Raw genomic sequence first — 14,575 nt, forward strand, 5'->3', positions numbered from 1 at the left:
CGTGGGACCCTGTGGCTGTGGAACCCTGTGCCCAGGGGACCCTGTGCCCATGCAACCCTGTGCCCATGGAACCCTGCATGCTGGTTCTTCATCCCCCACTCAGTAAGTGCCAAACGCCGGCTCAGATGCCCCAGTGCACTCAGGGGGTGCAGAGGTCAAGTCCTGGCTTCCACAGGTGGAGGCCTCCCCAAGGCTCCGCCTCCCTCAAAGCCCCACTCCCGAGGCTCCGCCTCCCCAGAAGCTCCACCCCCTCCCCGCCCTGCCGCCTTGCTCCCTCCAGGGTCTTGTTCCGAACTCTCCGCTGCCTCCTAGAGGCCGCCCCACCGGCTCAGCCCCATTACCCACACCGCCCGTCTTCCTCACCAGCTTGCCTGTCTCTCTCCGCTAGAACACAAGCACGGAGGGAAGAGAATTTTTAAAGATTTATTTATTTGAAAGGCAGAATGACAGGGGAGAGACGGACAGAGAAAGAGATCTTTAGCCACTGGTTCACTCCCCAAATGGCCACAGTGGTCACAGCTGGGCGAGGCCAACTCCAGGAGCCAGGACTCCTTCCACGTGGGTGGCAGGGGCCCAAGTACGTGAGTACTTCCCCAGGTGCATCAGCAGGGCGCTGGATCAGGAGCGGAGCAGCCGGGGCCTGAACCGGCGCCCTGATACAAGGTGCCAGCCACAAGGGGCAGTTTAACCCGCCGCACACACCGCCAGCCCCAACTGCCCTGGGCTGCACCCCCAGCGCCTACAGGAGGGCTGAAAAGTGCCTTGATTGAACGAACACCCCACAGCAGCAGGTGTGGAGCCCTGAGCCGCCCGTCGTGCCTGGAGGGGAGGCTGGGAGGGCAGGGGGCACAGAGTCGAAGCCCCTGGCCAGCCATGCTGGGATCAGAGGCCGATGCTAAGGCAGAGTGACCGCTGATTAGGAGTGGCTTACTCGGTGCCCACTGACAGACAATGGCGGGTCCGCACGTCATCCAGGTAAGAACCTGCCAGGCTCCCCTGCCACCACCCCAAGAGCATCTCCGGAGATGCCGCAGGTGCTCCACCGGCAGAAAGGGGGCCGGGGCCTCGCCACAGCCACAGGGCCGGAGCGCCAGGCTGGAGCTCTTTCTGCAGACGCCAAGGTCAGCCGGGGACTGAGAGGCTCTGCACGAAGGGAAGTGAGAGACGCGGGTTCAGGAAGCAGTGGCATGGGGCCTTCTCTTCTAAAACATTTCTGGGGAGTGGGCGTCAGTGCTTTGGGGGCGGGGGGTAGAAGACGGGGCCGGATTCACAGACGGACAGCCCCCGCGCGGCCGCGGCCCAGGGCCCCCGCTTGGCGGGCGGCGGCTCCCCCGGCTCCGTGCAGTTGCGCAGGTGCAGGTCCTCCTTGGTGAGGCACAGCTCGATCTGCCCGATGGTCTGCACCTGCTCGTCCTGCGGGGACAGCGGCCTCGGTCAGAACTCCGCCCCCCGCGTTTCCGAACACTTGACGGTAACAAACCCGGTGGCTCCAGGAGCGGCCCCAGAACAGAGGGGAGAAAGCAGCCTTGCCCTGAGGCAGCACGGGCAGCACACCTGGCCGAGCCCTGGACGCTCCCTGGGCCGCCCGGGCAGCCCCTCCCATCTCGGGAGAAATCACCAAGCAACACACGACCCATGGACCATGCACAGCGCACACGCACCCTGCCACCAGCGGAAGGGGCGGGCACACAGCGCCTGTTGCCAAGGGAACACCGACGGATGGGGAACTGTGTTGAAATTGGGAACCTTCCGAGATGGTGACTTAGGACGGCCTCAGGGCTGGCCGCAGCCAGGATTAAGGGGCCAGAAAACAGACGCTGTGCCAGCAGGGCGTCAGAGGACCTCTGGTAATTTCAGAACTTGCCCCCATGCCACACACGTGCACACACATGCTCACAGCACACACAACACGCCCACACCCCCCTCACACACACACAAATACCCACAAACACCAGCGCAGCTCCGCCCCCAGGGGCCCCCTGGTGGCCACAGTGGGAGAGAACACGGCCCTCTGACCTGCTCTGGCGGAAGGCACTGGATTTTGGGGACCACGCCATACACTCGGGTAAGGGCATCGTGAAAATCTGAAAGCTGAAAATATCAAAGTGTGTTAGAAGTGGGATCCCAACCGGGCCAGGGTGACACACACAGCTCACAGGGCACGGGGATACCGCTCACAGGAACACGGCTCACGGGGATGGGCACACGCTCACAGGAACACGGCTCACGAGAACACGGCTCATGGGGATGGGCACAGGCTCACAGGAACACGGCTCACGGGGAAGGGCACACGCTCACGGGAACACGGCTCACGAGAACACGGCTCACAGGGATGGGCACACGCTCACAGGAACACGGCTCACAGGGATGGGCACAGGCTCACACGAACACGGCTCACGGGGATGGGCACACGCTCACAGGAACACGGCTCACGGGAACACAGCTCACAGGGATGGGCACAGGCTCACACGAACACGGCTCACGGGGATGGGCACACGCTCACGGGAACACGGCTCACGGGAACACAGCTCACAGGGATGGGCACAGGCTCACACGAACACGGCTCACGGGGATGGGCACACGCTCACGGGAACACGGCTCACGAGAACACGGCTCACAGGGATGGGCACAGGCTCACACGAACACGGCTCACGGGGATGGGCACACGCTCACAGGAACACGGCTCACGAGAACACGGCTCACGGGGATGGGCACACGCTCACAGGAACACGGCTCACGGGAACACGGCTCACAGGGATGGGCACACGCTCACAGGAACACGGCTCACGAGAACACGGCTCACGGGGATGGGCACACGCTCACAGGAACACGGCTCACGAGAACACGGCTCACAGGGATGGGCACAGGCTCACACGAACACGGCTCACGGGGATGGGCACACGCTCACGGGAACACGGCTCACGAGAACACGGCTCACAGGGATGGGCACAGGCTCACACGAACACGGCTCACGGGGATGGGCACACGCTCACAGGAACACGGCTCACGAGAACACGGCTCACGGGGATGGGCACACGCTCACAGGAACACGGCTCACGGGAACACGGCTCACGGGGATGGGCACACGCTCACGGGAACACGGCTCACGGGGATGGGCACACGCTCACAGGAACACGGCTCACGAGAACATGGCTCACAGGGATGGGCACAGGCTCACACGAACACGGCTCACGGGGATGGGCACACGCTCACAGGAACACGGCTCACGAGAACACGGCTCACAGGGATGGGCACAGGCTCACAGGAACACGGCTCACGGGGATGGGCACACGCTCACGGGAACACGGCTCACCGGGAACACACATGGCCATCAGCTCCGTCAGAAACACCCTGCCACCAGGCCGCAGGCTACTTCCAGAGGCTTGCTCTCCTCTCCTCCGTCCACCCTGGCAAGCCCCAGTCCCCAGCTGTCGCTGTCCCCCGGGCCTCCCCTGAGACCCCCTGCAGTCACTGTGGCATCCAAGGCCTAGAGCCTTCTCAGCTCTGTCCCCACAGCAAACCCCTGCCCTCCCCCACGGTGACCTCGCTCCTCTTCCTGGAGGCAAGGCCCCGACGCCCACCCAGACCTGCGTGCTCTGTGGCCTCTGACCTCCGGCTCACAGGTGGGGTCCCGCCCAAGCCCCCGGGGGACCTGCCCCTGCTCCTCTCCCCAGCGCTCTGCCTTCCCAGGGGTCCCACCCCTCTGGCCCCCTCCGCCTCCACGTCCTGCTCTCTGTGACCCAGTCCTGCGGCCTGGCCCTGTGCACACCGCACTCCCCCTCCAGGCTCCCTCTGCACACGGCACACGCCTGCAGGAGCTGACCCCAAGCCCCCGGCCGCCTCCTGCGGGGCTGCAGCTCCTCCCCCGCCCCCTGACCCCTGACCCCTGCCCCCATAGCGGGCTGCTGGGAAGCCGCTTTTCCACCCCACAGCTTCCTCCACACACGTCTCTCCCTGGACGCTACAGAGACCTCAAACTCATACCGTCCTCACCCTCACCCCCTGCCCAGTTCCCAACAAGCGTCAAAGTCACTCCTGTGGAGGCCAGGGCAGGGCCGGGCCACGACCCCTCCCCCGGCACAGCCAAACCCAAGCCCCTCCAGCTGCACCGCCATCAGCCTGGGTCCCTCCCCGCCCCCCTCCCCTGAGGCACAGGTCTGGGCAGCCCCCACGGTGCTTGCTCTGCTGCGGACCGGCTCTGAATGCTGGCCCGCATCGTGGTGCACACCCAGCTCCGAGGAGGCCAAGCCCCACGGACCCCTCGGGTCTCGGCCACTGCAAGGGCTCGTGGAGAGGCCAGAGCTGTGGCGTAGCTCATAAAGCCGCCGCCTGCAGTGCCGGCACCCATACAGGCACCGGTTCCAGTCCCAGCTGCTCCATTTCCCATCCAGCTCTCTGCTGTGGCCTGGGAAAGCAGTGGAAGATGGCCAAGTGCTTGGGCCCCTGCACCCGCGAGGGAGACCTGGAAGAACCAGCGGATGGAAGACCTCCTTCTCCCTCTCTCTGCCTCTGCCTCCCTGTAACTCTTTCAAATAAATAAATAAATCTTTAAACAAAAATGGGGAGGGGGCTGGCGGGGCAGCTGCTCCCTAAGACAGGAGCTGGGGAAAGGGCTGGGCTGGGCAAGGCTCAGAGCCGAGTACACACCACTGACAGCTGCCACGTGACCACACGGCCCAGGGCCCAGCCAGCGCCCTGCAGGTGCAGAACCGGAGCCCCCGCACCTCCGGACAAGTGAGACCCACCCCCCACAGGCAACACAAAACCACGGCAGAAACCCTGAGAGCGAGCGCCCCCTGGAGCCGGAGCCGTGGCGGGCGCAGTGCCAGGCTCTGCGGCGAGATGCCGGTGGCTGCCACCCTGACAGCTGCGTGGGGCTGCAGGCGGGGATCGAGGGAACAGCTGCTTCTTATGTGCCCTCAGCGGCCGTGAGCCCGGGCCACGCTCAGGTCTCTGTGACCTCGCCGTAAGAGAACCCAAGCGTCCGGCCCCCAAACAGGACACCCGTCTGCGGAGCCGCACGTGCTGTGCATTCCAGCTGCCCCCGGAACCCAGGGCCCCCGCCCCTCCCTTAGGGCCCCCGCACCCGGCTGCAACCTGCCTGCTCCCAGCGGCCTTGGGTTAGCGCTCAACACGCACAGGAAAGCAACCCATGCCGGATTTCACGGCACTCAGGTTAATCAGGCCGGGGTGACTCTAACACCCGGCTCAGGGCAAGAGGACACAGAGCCCTCGGTGGACGCGCAGGCCAGAGGCCAACGGCAAGACTTACGTGGTAGTAATTGATAGATGGCTTTATCCCCAGTTTCAGGAGCTTACTGAAATCAAGACGAAAACGGTTAGCTGTGGAGTGGAGGCGCGTTCTCCACGCACTGCGCTCGCAATGAAGACCGAGCCCCCTACGGAAACTCCTGGCGAGTCTGACGCGCTCAGAATCTCAGATTTCCCTCGGAGAGACGGTGAGACCATGCGACCACCCCGGTCTGCTAGCGCGCCTGGCAAACCTGCCGCTCCACGGTGCGCTCCACTCACAGGCACCGCACACGCCTGGGACGGACGAGCACAGGGAGCCCAGCACCGGCAGGGGCAACACAGCACAGCCGGGGGCCTCGCTGACCCCACACAGGGCCCTGTGGCACGTGACTCACGTGTGGGACACCAGCTATGTGGACAAGCGTGTGGGGTGTCGAGTAGTGGTCACACGTGTGGGTACTGGTTATGTGCGCACATATGTGTGGATACAGGTTATGCGGGCACACGTGTGTGGGATACCAGCTTTGTGGGCACACGTGGGTGGGGTCCTGGTTAGGTGGGCACATGTGCGGGTACTGGTTATGTGCGCACACCGGGCGGTGACATGTGCCCATGTGTTCCGCATGCATGTACCGAGCAACACGGGGGCCTTCAGAGTCGAGGAAGGGGCCGTCATCCGTTCCATGGCGGCTGTGAGAGCCCCATGAGGCAAGGGCACGGATGCGCACGGCAGCTCACATGGGGACCGAGACCCCGGCATTGCCCTCCGCGAGCCCTGACCCCAGAAATCATTTGCCACAGTCGTGGTCTCCCGGGGCCTGGGGTCACCCACCCCCGATCCCAGACTCCCCCAGAGGCCTCAGGCAGGGGCAGGGCAGTGTCGGGGGCCCTGGGGCAGGTTCTAACACAAGTTCCAGCCACTTCCACGGGAGAACAGAGGGCACTAGCACCCTGGGCTGGACAGCAGCGTCCACACGGACAGGGACGGGCTGGCCCCGAGCACTCCCGGGCCCAGGTTCCCAGGGGGTCTGGAGCTGAGGCAAGGGCACGAGGCCTGGGCCTCAGCCAGGGCTCCCTCCCACCTGCCAAGGGGCGGCACCCGGGCGCACCCGTCAGCGGTGCTGGCTGCGAAGGCCTGCCTCTGGGAGCCGTGGCCGCCCGCGGCCCACCCACTGCCTGCCGCTGCCTAAGCCAGGCCCGAGGGGCAGCGACCTCTGCCTGCCGTGAGGTCGCAGCCCAGGAGGACGAGCAGGGGCTGGGGAGGGGCGCGGAGCACGCGTGGCAGGCCGCGAGGTCCACGCACACCCCGAGGCTGCGAGCCGGGAAGCCTGCGGGAGCGGCACACCCACCTGTTGAGGTCCAGCTGCTTGTACAGGGCCAGACTGGTCCCGAAGTACTTCCTCTGGGAGTTGAGGGCCTCCAGCTGGGCCGCGCAGGTGCCGTGCTTCTCCCACTCGTGCTTCCTGTGAGGGGTAATGAGAGCCCCCAGTCACAGGTGCCCCCAGCAAGCCCGGCCCAGGCACCACGTGCGACCCATGGCACCTTCTCCCGCCCCACCATAGCCACAGCTTGCCCCTCGCACAGCAAACCCAATCAAGACAAACCGAACCCCCTGGTCCCAATGCCCAACAGGTGCACAGCCACGAGGGGGCTCCTCTGTGGGGGCACAGAGCCAGGCAGCCTCGGCGGGGCACCAGCCAGGCAGGAGCAGGCAGGACGCCGGGTGTGGGAAACAGCCTCTGCCCACCATCCCGGTCACACTCTGGCTCCTGGTAACAGCCCCTCCGGGCTTTTGCAAGCCAAAGCTCCACAGAGCTCACTTGTTCCCACAGCTCTGCAGGGAGAACGGCAGCGCGAGGGTAGAGGCGCAGGAGAAGCTGCTCAGGGCCCTGCGAGTCCCTCCTGCCCCACGCCTGACCCCAAGGTCGGGGCCCTTCCCGTCCCCCGGCGCTGCCAATCCACCGCCACTAAATACAAAAAGTCCACGCAAAATGCATTCAGGAAAGACGTGCGTGGATTGCAGGATTTCCTGTCTTAGCTCCGCTTGCCCACAATTCTCGGACGTGCCCTCTGTGCAGCCCACACCCACCTCAGGACGGGGGCAGCTGGTCCACTCGGGTCCACAGGAGCAGGTGGGCCTCAGGCGGCCTGGGCTTTGCCCGTCATTAACCAGGAACAATCACGCAAGCGTTCACAATCTAAATCTGAGCGGACCGTGTGAGAACTCCCCCACAAAAGGGGCCGGCGCCTGTGACACCAGCAGTCCACACGGTGCCGGTTCGCGTCCCGGCTGCTCCACTTCCTATCCAGCTCCCTGCTAATGTGCCTGGGAAAGCAGAAGATGGCCCAAGTCCGTGGGCTCCTGCACCCACGTAGACCTGGAAAAAGCTCCTGGCTCCTGGCTTTGGATCAACCCAGCTCTGGCCACTACGGCCACTGGAGAGTGAACCAGAGGATGGAAGACCTCTTTCTCTCTGTAACTCTGCTGAACTTCCAAGTAAAATACATCTTGAAAGAATAAGGTGACAATTTTACACGCTCCCTTGAATTAAGCAGGGCACATGCGCAGGGCTGCGGCCCTGCAGAGGCTGGGGGTGTTCCCTCCCTCTCTCCCGCACACAAACGAGCTCCTCCTCCTCCCCCTCCCCCTCCTCCCCTCCCAGGGCGGCAGCATGGGGTCCTCCGGGAGGTTCCTCTCCTGCCCGCTCACGGCCCATGCTCAGAAGCCCTAGCTCCAACTCAGAGGAGAGAATGAACGCAGTCACGGCCGGAGCAGCTCACGGCGAGAACACCGCACCGAGGACATCGCCAGCCGCCCTCAGCTTTTGTCCTCTGGGAACGGCGCCAGACACGGCCCTGCGGGCTCGGTCCCAGCCACAGGCTGCGCAGGCGCACATGCCCTGGCCCCCCCAGAACCTGGGCTTCGTGGTCGGTTCTCAGGGTATCCCATGGCCATGGCGGCGGCTGGAGCTGGGGGCGGGGACTCACCAGAACTGGGTGCGGTTGGGGGAGGAGTGAATGACGTCCGGCCAGTACATCTTCATCTCTCCCAGCAGATCCTGCAGTGACACAGACAGGTGTGGGTGCAGGCACGAGGACCCTGGCGGCCAAGCGCTCTGCGACAGGGCGGGGAGGCCGAGGGCCCGACACCGACGCCTGTGCCTGCACCAGCTCTCCCGCAGAGGCTGGACCGGTGGCACCTCCAGGGCAGGTGCACGGGACTTCCAGGAGAGAAGTGACCTGGACTCGCTGTGGTGGGAGAGGCTCCTCTTTGTGCTCAGTGACATCCCTGAGGCCACACAGCAGGTGGGGGGACCCAGGCAACCGTTAGCTGGAGCTGGCAGCAAAGTGCCAACGCCGGCCCATCAGCCCCCACCCACCCAACAGCAGTGGAAGACGCTCACGACTCGGGACCGAGTCTGTCCCTCCTGCCCAGTTTCTCTGTAAACCTAAAGCTGTTTCAAAAAGACATTAAAACAGGCGGGCCTGGTGGCGTAGCTGGTTAAGCCATCGCCCACAATGCCAGCATCCCATATGAGTGCTGGTTCAAGTCCCGGCTGCTCCACTTCCGATCCAGCTCCCTGCTACTGCACCTGGGAAAGCAGCGGAAGATGGACCCATATGGGAGACCTGGATGGAGTCCCTGGCTCCTGGCTTCGGCGTGGCCCTGCCCCAGCCATTGGGGAGTGAACCAGTGGATGCAAGTTCTCTGTCTCTGTCTCCCCATCTCTCTCTCTAACTCTGACTTTCAAATAAATAAATTTTAAAAAGTACCGGGGCCAGCACTGTGGTGCAGCTGTGTGTACATCCATTTCCATGCATGTGTGCATGCGTGTGCACAGGTTTACATGTGTGTAATGTGATGTTTACATTCCATACATGTGTGCATATGCATGTATGTGCACACCCATGTGACATGTGAGGTCTACATGCATGCACTGTGGGCATGTGTGTGTGCAGATGTGTGCCTTGCGAGGTCTACATTCCATACATGTGTCTGTATGTGTGCACGTGTGCATATATACACGTATGTTACTGTGTGTGCACGTGTGTTTTCACATGCACGGTCTGCATGCCATACGCAGGGGGAGGATCTCCGTGCTTCTGCTGCTCTCCCTCGCACATTCTTTACTTTGAGGCCCGACACGTCCTCACTGCCCCGAGTCCGCACTTATAGCCAGGAGGGCCAGCCCCGGGCGCCAGTGGCCACTCTCCAAGGCTTGGCCACCTACAGCTGCCTCCCATGCACACGCTCCCCCCTCCACACTGGATCCCTGCCCTCGGGCACCAGGACTGGGGACAAGAGGCTGGCGGGGGCCCAGGGTGTGTGCAGCAGGTGAGTGGAGCAAGAAGGCTGGCTTCTACTGAGTCTGTGCGGCTGTCTCGGGGCCCAAAGTGGGGGTGCGTCCAGGACCGTGCAGTGCCGAACAGGGTGGGCAAGGAGCACGCGTGTCGTCGCCAGCCCTCTCCAGGGCAGACGCAGCCGCACGGCCATACCTTGATCTCGTCCAGGTTGAAGTGCCACGACCGGTTACACTCTCCGCCTTTGTCAGGCCTTAAAGGCAAGGGAACAGACGCGCGTCAGTCCTGGCTGGGCGACTGCTGTGTGACACTGATGCTAGGGGCCCGGGGGACCCGGGGGACCCCCACCAAGGTCTGCAGAGGCCAGGGGACTCCGAGGAGAGCTCCTCATCCACGCGACGTCCACGTGGACGCACAGTCACGGTGTGAGAGGCGCCGAGGTAACAGTGGACACACAGTCACAGTGTGAGAGGCGCCGCGGTAACAGTGGCTGGGGCTCGTGCCCAGCACAGGGTGTGGTGTGAACACAGCAGGCAGCCTCGTCGCCCCCGCCCCCCCACCCCCGTGTCCGTGCGGTGACAGCTTCTGGCTCTGTGGGCGAGCACACAGCCAGGGCCCAGATGCACGGTGCCTGGCACGGGCAGGACCCTTATGTGTGCAGTGCCAAACGCCCCACCCACCCCATTCCGGTTCAGCTCTCCTTAGCTGTTGCTCAGCCCTGCAGGTCCCGGCACCTGCTTCCCAAGACCCCTGAGGGCCGGGCATGGGCCAGGGCCGGCCCCCAGGGTGGGCAACAGCAGGGCTGTGGACATTCCTTGCGGCCTGAGCAGTGGGGTGGCCATGGAGGACACCAGTGGGGTTGAGCGGCACCCATGGAGGCCACAGACTGAAGATTCAAGGCCACCAGAGGAGCCGGGGGCGACACAGAACCCGGGGCCAGGCTCCATGGGCTCCCAGCAACCATGGCTCCTGTGGAACACCCGTGCCAGGACAGCCATGACAGCGCCACCTGCACACCAGGCAGCAGGGCAACACCAAGCCCTCTGTGGTCAAGTGGACATGACCGGTATGAGCATAGCATTCAGACAACCAAAAACCAGGTTATAGGGGCCGGTTTCATGGCATATGGGCGCCATATGGGCACCAGTTCATGTCCAGGCTGCTCCTCTTCCAATCCAGCTCTCTGCTATGGTGGCCTGGGATAGCAGCAGAAGATGGCCCAAGTGGTTGGGTCCCTGCATCCATGTGGGAGACCTGGAAGAAGCTCCTGGCTCCTGGTTTCGGAATGGCCCAGCCCTGGCCGTTGCAATCATTTGGGGAGTGAAGCAGCGAATACAAGATCTCTCTCTGTCTCCCTCTCATATAAATAAAGAAAGAAAGAAAATCTTTGAAAAACAAAAAACAAAAAGGCTAGGATGTGGCGTCTGTGGGGAGTGCATGACAGGGACACAGCTGAACACTCTGTTTTTAGGTACTTGTTCACAAAGAAAAACTAGGAAAATGAACTTCAGGGATCCCAAACGTTCTCTGAACCCCTAAACAGGTATTTATAGGCTATACTGTTACTTATCAAAACAGGACCAAGCAGAGAGAGAGCCAGGGCCACGTCACAAAGACCGGAGGATCTGGTCTACGGGACACATGCTCGCCCAGGCCCAGGCCGCCTCCTCTGGCCTCTGACTAAGCTGCAATCGCATGAAGCACTTGCCATAGTCCGTGGATGGTCCAGTAGTCGGGGGGTTCTCTGCAGTCGTTGACTTCCTGGGGAGAGACAGACAGCGAGGGGCTCACTGCTCACGTGCACCGGCCACTCTCCCCATGCCCAGTAAGACCCAGCACGTCCCAGCAGGGGGCGCTGCAGAGCGAACTCACTGCAGCAACACATCCCGCAGGAAGCAAAGCCCGGCCTCGCGCTTCCGGGCCCACGGCTGATTTCGCTCTGTTCAGGCGTTTGCAAGCGAAGCCGATCTGACGGAGACGCTCAGAGAGACCCGTGAACAACTGGCTCATCGCACAATGCAGAATAAATGCGAACACGAGGCTGCCGACAGCCCGCCGGGTCCCAGCATCTCGGCGAAGGCCGGCAGCGCTGGGAGCAGGGAGCCGGGGCCTCCGGAGAGCCCACGGAAGAGTCAGCTTTCAATTCCACGTCCCCTCCAGTGTCGGAAGCGACCTTATAGGAACAGGCTCCACCCAGGAACAGAGGTAGAAGCGCACGGGCCTGTCCGGCACCCAGCAGGTGCACCCCGCACGGGAGCGAGAGCCCCCAGCCAGCCCTGGCCGCCAGGCCTCCCCGCCTGACACCCGTCCCCACGGAGGACGCGGCTCCAGGCACTGACTGAAGACCTCTGCCCGTTCAGCAGCAGGGCCCTAACTGTGGTCACTGTGCCCTTAGGGGGAGAGAGACGGCGTGGGAGGGAGCACAGAGGCCAGGGCGAACCTGAGACCCCCACGCCTCCTGGAAGCCAGCCCCGGCCGGCGACAGCCCTCCCGCGGAGAGGCCCCCGGTGCCCGGCACTGGCACCTGCCTATCCCGGGTGACCTCCACGCCTCCTGGAAGCCAGCCGCAGCCGGCGACAGCCCTCCCGCGGAGAGGCCCCCGGTGCCCGGCACTGGCACCTGCCTATCCCGGGTGACAGCCCCTGCCTGGACGCACAGCTGGGCTGGCGCGGCTCGAGCCTCCAGCAGGGCCAGGAGGCTGGGGCAGCCGGCCGGCGGCACCATGGCCAGCGCGTGCCCATCCTCCAGCTCCTCCTGTGCCCAGGGCACCCGGGCCGAGCAGCACACTCACCTCGCACACGGTCACCGGCCAGTGCTGAACCAGGATCAGCTTTTTCCACTCATGGTCACCGCTGTTAAAAGACCAAAAAAACCCACATTTTTCAAGAACTGTATGTTTTATTTTTACTTGAGAGGCAGAGGACAGACAGACAGACGGAAATCTCCCTCTCTGGTAATTGCCCGGATGGTAAATGCACAGCAGCCGGGGTGGCCACAGCCAGGTCTCCACGGGAGGGCAGGGACTCGGGAACCAGAGCCATCGCCCGCCGCCTCCCAGGGTGCACCAGCAGGGCTGTGCCCGCCACACCACGGCACGTGTGCCTTCTACAACACGGCACACACACACACACTGCCACGTGTCGCACAGAACGTAGCGTGCACACCGCACTGTCAGACGTCACCCAGGGCACGGCACACTCCTCGTGGTGTCATCTAGCACACGTGCAGGCCACACTGCCACACGTGTCTCCCAGCACACAGGACCCCGTGTTCCCTGGGGCACGGTGTGTGCAGGGCCCTGACGGGAGCCGTGGTCACCCCACTCACAGCCGCTCACCAGCAGGCCCCCGGCACGCACAGGTGACCAGGTGGGAGTGCAGCTCACAACACCGTCTGCTCCGGGACAAAGCAGCAACAGAGAGAACTCAAGCCCGCGGGATAAACCAGCCTTCGGCAGTAACCGACGGGCGCTGGAGAGCCCGGAGCTCACGGTGAGGAAGAGAGCCTGGAGCTGGGAGGCTGCACAAAGCCGTGGTCTACACAGCAGGAAGCCGAGGCTGCAGGAATCGGACAACCTCCACCTCCACAGCCCTGGCCCAGGAGCCGGCAGGGTAAGCGACCCCACAGCACAGGCGCTAAGGAGCCCCAGGCCCTGAGCACAGGGGAACAGAAAGTCCTCACTTCCCCTGGGGCCTGAAGTGACCCCGAGGACCAGGAAGCCAGGCCCTGCACACCCACTCCTGGCCAGGTGCCGGCGCCACGGGGGCAGTCACGAGGACTGGCACACCCACACGACCACGGCCCCCCCCCAATACCTGCTCAGGGCCAGGTGCCTCCCACAGCTAGGAGGACCCGGCACACCCGCACGGCCACGCCCCCCCACACCTGCTCCCGGCCAGGTGCCTGCGCCACGGGGACAGTCACGTGGACAGGCCACCGCCCACCCCTCCCCGCACACCTGCTCCCGCCCGGTGCCCGCACCACGCCTGCAGCCCCCCTGCGTCACGGAGCCACTAGCGGGCGGGGTCGGCCGCCGCCTCCGCGCACGGGACACGCGGCGACCCGGCGTGAAACCCACCCCCCGCCCCCGCGGCCCGGGGACGGGGGCTCTGAGCGGCCGCGCGCGGGCGGGAGGAGGAAGAGGAAGAGCCGCCCCTTCCTTCGCCCTGCGCCGCCGGGGACCGAACCGGGCTCGAACCGCGGCCGCCAGGGCGCTTCCGGGAGCGCGGCCCCAACTCACCTGGCGGGCTCGCGGGCCCCGGCCAGGAGCAGCAGCGCCAGGCACAGGCCGCCCAGCAGCGCGGGGCGCGCGGCGCGGGGCTCCATGGTTCGCGGGGAGCGGACGCCGCCGCCTCGCCTGGCCTCGCCTCCGGCGGCCAGCGCCGTCCACCGCCTTCCCAGAGACGCCCAGCGCCGCCCGCCGTCCGCCCTCCTCGTCCGCGCACGCCCGGGACGCTAGGGCCGCAGGACCCGGCCCCGCGGGCAGCCCCGCCCTGCCCGTAGGACACTCCCGTGACCCCGCCTCCCGAGAACACGCCCCTGACCCCGCCTCCCGCCCCGCGGACACGCCCCTGACTCCGCCTCCGGCCCCTCGGGCACGCCCCGCCCCACCCGCCGGACACTCCCGTGACCCCGCCTCCCGAGGACACGCCCCTGACCCCGCCTCCGGCCCCTCGGGCAGCCCCGCCCTACCCGTCGGACACACCCCTGACCCGGCCTCTAGCCCTGCGGACACTTCTGGCCCCGCGGACACGCCCCTGACCCCGCCTCTGGCCCCCCGCGGACGCGTCCCCGCCCCCGCCCCCGCCCTGCCCGGCGGCCTAGACAAACTGCCCCACGGGAAGATCCTGCTCCCTCGCCGCACACGCACAGAAGCTCCGGCCACCTTCCTGGACATGCTACCGCCCACGCGTCCTCTCCACTGCCCCGCAGACACGGCACCGCACACTCACCGCTGCACACGCGCGTGCACACACACACCGACTGCACTCACGCCCTCACCTGGCACCCCCACACAGAC

At 64.9% G+C, this 14,575-nt stretch overlaps 1 protein-coding gene across 1 annotated transcript; it reads right to left on the reverse strand.

Annotated features, from left to right (window-relative positions):
* Window positions 1-409: 409 nt before the first annotated feature.
* Window positions 410-13,902, reverse strand: RNASET2 (ribonuclease T2). The gene is made up of 9 exons (XM_062187028.1): window positions 13,796-13,902; window positions 12,347-12,407; window positions 11,264-11,316; window positions 9,751-9,808; window positions 8,242-8,312; window positions 6,603-6,716; window positions 5,273-5,318; window positions 2,017-2,091; window positions 410-1,413 (listed from the first exon to the last, which is right to left on the reverse strand). The coding sequence occupies exons 1-9, from the start codon at window positions 13,879-13,881 to the stop codon at window positions 1,228-1,230; spliced, it is 750 nt and encodes a 249-aa protein (XP_062043012.1). The 5' UTR covers window positions 13,882-13,902; the 3' UTR covers window positions 410-1,227.
* Window positions 13,903-14,575: the final 673 nt, after the last annotated feature.

Source organism: Lepus europaeus, chromosome 3 (genome assembly GCF_033115175.1).
Source record: "Lepus europaeus isolate LE1 chromosome 3, mLepTim1.pri, whole genome shotgun sequence".
NCBI lineage: Eukaryota > Metazoa > Chordata > Mammalia > Lagomorpha > Leporidae > Lepus > Lepus europaeus.

Coding starts and splice junctions, on each gene's coding strand:
- RNASET2 (XM_062187028.1), bottom strand. CDS start 13,881: ATGGAGCCCCGCGCCGCGCGCCCCGCGCTGCTGGGCGGCCTGTGCCTG. Junction 11,317..12,346: donor GGCCGGTGACCGTGTGCGAG/GTGAGTGTGCTG, acceptor GTCTCTCCCCAG/GAAGTCAACGACTGCAGAGA. Junction 1,414..2,016: donor AGTGCCTTCCGCCAGAGCAG/GTCAGAGGGCCG, acceptor CTGTCCCCGCAG/GACGAGCAGGTGCAGACCAT.